A 6,108-nucleotide genomic window follows, 5' to 3' on the forward strand; every position below is an offset into this window, starting at 1 on the left:
ATTTTGGGAATCCTTTTCTTTTTTCCCCGCCCGCCAGGGTCCGCGCTGGCCGCCACGCGCGCCGACGCCTCCGTTTACGCTTTTGCGGTACGCGGGGGAAAGGGGTGTTAGGGCCCGGGGATTTTTTAAATATAATAATATTATAAAATTATATAAAATATAAAAAAATTTTTTTTTTTTTTTTTTTTTTGGGGGGGTTATTTTGAATTTTGAGTTGAGGTTGGGGATTTTTTTTCGTTTTTTTATTTTTATTTTCTTTTTTTTTTTTTTTTTTTTTTTTTTTTTTTTTTTTTTTGGGGGTTGGGGGGGGGTTTTTCGTGAGGGGAGGGATTCTTAAATTGGGGGGGGAATTTTTTGGGTGGTTTTTGGTCAAAATGTTTTTTCTGAGTATTTTTTTTCGGTTTTGATAGTTTTTTTTGGATGGGTGTGCTTGGTTTGAAAAATTTTGGCCATAGGGATTTATGATTTTTTTTAAAGGGATTTTGGGAGGGGAGGATTTTTTTTTTTTTTTTTTTTTTTTGGGGGGGGGCTGATTGAAGTAAAAACAGGATTTAAATTTGGTTTTTTTTTTGGTCATAATTCTATTATTCAGAATTTTTAAGTGTCGTCACATGTTCACGTTTGATACTTTTCAAAAATTTTTAAAGGGATTCCTAATTTTACTAATCTATTCTAAAATAAGAACATTTTATTTCTATCATTTAATTTAGGAACATTTACCCAAAAGGGATCATAAAAATCCCAAAACCCTTAGAACGTGAAAAAATAATTAATAATAAAATAAATAATAAAATAATAAAATATAATAATAAAATAACTAAAAAGAAAAAAAAAATAAGAAAACTTGAAGCTAATGATGAAGAGGAGAAATAAAAAAAGGAAAGGGAAGAGAAAAAAGGAAGAAAAAAGAAGGAAAAAGAAAAATGAAAGCCGAAAAGAAAATTAAAGAAAAAAGGAAATGGAAACAAGAAGACAAAAAAAAAAGGGGAACAAACAGAAAAAAAAACAGAAAAAAAAAAAAAAAAAAACAAAAAAAAATAAAAAAAAAAAAGTAATAATAAAGTTTGTAAAAAAAACAAAAAAAAGCGTCGCCCTCTCCCAGAGCCTCTCCGAGCTTACCAGCTCACTGTGGGGTGGTTTTTGGGGTTGGGGGGGGAGCGGCCGGGGCGAAGCCCTCCGTGCGGGTGAGCTCCTCCACCTTGGAGACGGCCACCACCAGCCCTTTTCCTTTTCGCTGAACAGGTGGCGCTGGCGTCCGGGCCGTCGTTAGGGGAACCTTTGTGCCGCGTCGCTTCCACCTGGGGGGAGGGGGGGGTGATAGGGGGAAAGGGTAACGGGGGGTTGTGTGATGTCCTCATTCATTTTTTTTTTGTTTGTCTGTTGTCTTTTGGTCTCGGTCTCTGTCTCTCCCTCCCTCCTTCCTTCCAAACCTCCCCTCCCTCCTTCCTTCCTTCCCACCTCTCCCTCCCTCCCTCCCTCCTTCCCAATCCTTCTCTCCCTCCCTCCCTTCCTCTCCCTCTCCACAGCACAGCTCCTCAAAACCTCGTATTTTTCTTTCCCGGAACCGCCCGAGCCACCCCACGACCCCTCTCGCCCTCAAACGCCCGTCGATGGAATGCAGCGCAACCTAACAACATTAAGGTAACCCAAATAAGGTGTTTAAGGAATGTCTTACCAACCTCCCCCCCCCCCCTCCCCCCAAATACCCTCTACCTATAATACCCTCGCCCCCCCCCCCCCTCTTCCCCCTCCAATACCCTCAAACCTACAATACCCTCGCCCCCCCCCCTCCTCCTTTTCTTCTAGTCTGATACCCTAGCACTCACTTCCTTCTCGCCAGGCTAATGGCCTTACTCTCCCCCTTTCTGCCCTCTGGACTGACAACCTGAAATTTCCTTCATTTACTACGAGACGCTCAACCTTTCTTCCCTCCAGCATTTTACCTTTACCTCCCTCCTTCCCTGCCCCCCCCCCATCCCCCCTCCCCCTCCTCCTCACGCAGTCCCCATACCTCCGCCCTCCTTCCTCCCTCACCCCCATTCTATTAACTCGCCCTCCCCCTCTCATTAATCCCATTCCATCCCCACCTTAACCCTCCACCTTTCCCCCCCTCCCTCTCCCCGTCCTCGTTCCTCCCTCCTCCTCCCCCTACCCCTCCCTACCCCCCATTCTTTCCCTCCCTCTCCTCCCTTAACCCCTCCCTACCCCCCCTCATTCTCTTCCCTCCTTCCCTCGCCTTCTGCGGCAAGTGTGAGCAGGCCCTGATGCTTTTTATGCCCCCCCCTTCCCTCCCTCTCCTCTCCCCCTCAGCGGGAGTGCCACTCGGGTGCCATCGCTGAAGGAGACGGTAATAGGATGTATCACCAACACGGAAGAGCGCCTACCCCCTCCTCTCCCCCTCTCCTCTTCTGCTCCATCTGAGTCGATAATTAACTTCACTGTCGCTGTTTTTGTCTGTTTGTGTCTGTCTTCTGTCTGTTTTTTTCAGTCAGTCTCTCTCTCTCTTCTCTTCTCTCTCTCTCTCTCTCTCTCCTCTCTCCTCTCTCTCTATTCTCTTTCCCCTCCTCTCCATTTTATCCCCTTTCTTTCTGAATCCTTCAACCCATGCGGCTATCTATTAGCCATTTAACATAAAACAAACAACACACAACATACATCACATAACTATTATAATAAACGTCCTATTTATCCCTTGTTCGTAGCTCTGTAATCTGAACCGGATTTGTGAACTATTAATTAAACCCCTTAAAAGCTTTTGATTAAGACCGCGTTCATTCAGACTAGCGAAGCTATCAGTCCGCAATCAATTCCAGTTTAATTACACCTCCGAAGCAGCATCAAATTAATACCAGGCTTCGACACTGAAAAGGCGTTGCGATCCATGTATTTCTATGCATTCGTACCCCCCATTCCTAATCACCTACGGCTAAGCCACGGATATTTTTTTTCAGCGTTGTAATCCTAATTCCAAATCAGCATCACGGAATAAACCTATCCTACTTCATCGTAACCTCATTCCTAATCCTCAATGTGCAACATGCAATTAACCTACTTTTCTGCATCTATAATCCTACTCCTAAGTCTGCAACGTGTAATCCCTCTATTGGTCTATATGCAATTACAATCCCAATCGTATTCAATAACGTGCAATCAACCTACTATTACCCAATTATAATTGCAACACGTAATCCAACTCTAATCTTAATCTGCATTCTAAAAATAATTCACTTGTTCCTCTGCATTTGCAAACCTAATCTTATTTCTCCAATGTACACCCCCCTACTCTTCTACATCTATAATGATAATCATGATCCTGCAAGGTGCAATCCACCCATTCCTCTGCAACACCGATCCTATTCCCCCGTGTTTGTAACCATAATCCCAAGGTATTTTAAGATAAGTAGTACCACTCTGTCTCGATGAAAGTCCTAGTTGGCAACTGCTCAGCTAAGCCCCGCCTCTTTCCCTTCACTCATTGCAAATGTTAACAGGATTTTTTTAAAATCTAGTTCTTGATTTCTTTATATATATATTTTTTTAAAATCGATGTCATTAATGAACCATTTTCAGAGAAAATGTATCGAAAAAGCTAACAGGTTGACGAAGGCGAAAAAGGGGCAGAGCTAATGACGTCATCGTGTTTAGCCAATGAGGGTGCCAGGTGAGATATCAGACATAGCTAGATACATAATTTGTGCAATTACCCGGCAATGTTATAATTCCCAGGAGTAAAACAGAAATTCCACGCTTTTATTTACGATAATGAAGTGTTCCATACCGTAAACAGCTGTCAGAATGCTCTAGGGAACTATTCTCACTTTTACGTTCATTCAGCTAAACGGCAGTGGCGCTACCTACCTCACACATACCTTGCCTATCCCTAATCCTCATCCACCCAATCCACCTAACCACCTACTCCTCCTCATCCCCAGCCATCTCCCTCCATCCCCCTCCCCCCCTACTCCTGCAAGAAACCCACCTGTCCCCTGAGGGCGCGCAGCCTCCTGAGCTTGGCCTCCTGCGCCTCGACCCTCTCCCTCAGCCTCCTCAAGCGCTCGGCCTCGGCAGCCACGGCGGCGGCCCGAGACTCCTGCTGCTTGAGGTACTTGAGGCGCTGCTCCCGGGCCACCAGGAGCTGCTGCTGGGACTCGATCTGTTGCTGCTGTCGGCTAGCCATATCGCGCAGCTCACCCACCGTCAGCTCGCATCCGTCAGGCAGCTGGTCGGGGAGAGAAAGAGGCGGGATTAATATCGTCAGTAAGGGTGACGTTGTGAAGGGGTTATGGTGGGTTCGGAAGGGGTTTCGGTGGGTTGTGAAGGGGTTTCGGTGGGTTGTGAAGGGTTTCGGTGGTTGTGAAGGGGTTTCGGTGGGTTGTGAAGGGGTTTCGGTGGGTTGTAAAGGGTTATGGTGGGTTGTGAAGGGTTTCGGTGGGTTGTGAAGGGGTTATGGTGGGTTGTGAAGGGTTTCGGTGGTTGTAAAGGGGTTATGGTGGGTTGTGAAGGGGTTTCGGTGGGTTGTGAAGGGGTTTGGGTGGGTTTGTGAAGGGTTATGGTGGTTTGAAGGGGTTATGGTGGTTGTGAAGGGTTTCGTGGGTTGTGAAGGGGTTATGGTGGGTTGTGAAGGGGTTTCGGTGGGTTGTGAAGGGGTTATGGTGGGTTGTGAAGGGGTTTCGGTGGGTTGTGAAGGGGTTATGTGTGGGTTGTGAAGGGGTTAGTGGTGGGTTGTGAAGGGGTTTTCGGTGGTTGTGAAGGGGTTATGGTGGGTTGTGAAGGGGTTTCGGTGGGTTGTGAAGGGGTTTCGGTGGGTTGTGAAAGGGGTTTCGGTGGGTTGTGAAGGGGTTTCGGTGGGTTGTGAAGGTGTTTCGGTGGGTTGTGAAGAGGTTATGGTGGGTTGTGAAGGTGTTTCGTGGGTTGTGAAGGGGTTATGGTGGTTGTGAAGGGGTTATGGTGGGTTTGTGAAGGGGTTTCGGTGGGTTGTGAAGGGTTTCGGTGGGTTGTGAAGGGGTTATGGTGGGTTGTGAAGGGGTTTCGGTGGGTTGTGAAGGGGTTATGGTGGGTTGTGAAGGGGTTATGGTGGGTTGTGAAGGGGTTTCGGTGGGTGTGAAGGGGTTTCGGTGGGTTGTGGGGGTTGGGTGGGTTGTGGGGGTGGGTGGGTTGTAAAGGGATTATGGTGGGGTAAAGTAATGGAGAAATGAGGGGGGGATAATGAATGAAGAAACACATTGGTGGTGATTATTATGCAATGGAAACAAAATAAAAGAAAGAAAACAATGAAGGAAGAAAAACGAGAAAAAAATAAATAAAAATAACATGGAAAAAATGAGGAAGAGGAATCAATGAAAATACAGAGAATGAGGTGGATAACCAGAAAACACAAGGAAGAAAAAGAACGAGGAAGAAACAAAATGTAAAACAAAACGTGGGAAAACAAAGAAACGAAAACAAGACGGATCTCACAGATAAAAAACACGAAAATAACAACAAAAACCTATAGCAAATATAATAATAATAATAATAATAATAATAATAATAATAATAATAACAACACAATAATAATAACAACAACAACAATAATAATAAATAACTACAACAACAGCAACAAAAACAACGATAACAATAACAACAACAATAATAAAAAAACATAGCAAGGCCTCCTTCAAACAAGTCTCACATTCGTGCTAAGGAAGCATATCGGGTGTTTGAAGATATCATTCTGGAGGCGGCCGATCAGGGTAATGGCTGCGTGTTATGCCGAGGTATTTTGCCGGAGGGAGCGACTGGGAGGAATATGCGGGTATGAGGATTTGAGGGATATGGGATTGTGAGGAAAATATGGGTATGGGATTATGAGGAAAATGGGGATTGTGAGGAAATGGGGCCCCATTTTCCTCACAATCCCCATTTTCCTCATAATCCTCATACCGCATATTTTCCTCACAATCCCCATATCCCTCATAATCCCATACCCCGCATATTCCTCCCAGTCGCTCCCCTCCGGCAAAATTACCTCGGCATAACACGCAGCATTACCCTGATCGGCCGCCTCCAGAATGATCATCTTCAACACCGATATCTTGCCGATGTGACGGGATCAAATGGGATCTGTGA

The 6,108-nt window shown here is 45.3% G+C and overlaps 1 protein-coding gene across 1 annotated transcript; it reads right to left on the minus strand.

Annotated features, from left to right (window-relative positions):
- Positions 1 to 1,278: 1,278 nt before the first annotated feature.
- On the minus strand, positions 1,279 to 4,219 carry LOC119598617 (apoptosis-stimulating of p53 protein 2-like; the record flags this gene model as incomplete). Its single annotated transcript, XM_037948294.1, is given in 2 exon segments — positions 1,279 to 1,298; positions 3,980 to 4,219. Coding segments are annotated over 2 exon segments (260 nt in total), but the record flags the coding sequence as incomplete, so codon positions are not given.
- Positions 4,220 to 6,108: the final 1,889 nt, after the last annotated feature.

The sequence above is a fragment of the Penaeus monodon genome, chromosome 41 (assembly GCF_015228065.2).
Source record: "Penaeus monodon isolate SGIC_2016 chromosome 41, NSTDA_Pmon_1, whole genome shotgun sequence".
In the NCBI taxonomy this organism is placed as follows: Eukaryota; Metazoa; Arthropoda; class Malacostraca; order Decapoda; family Penaeidae; genus Penaeus; species Penaeus monodon.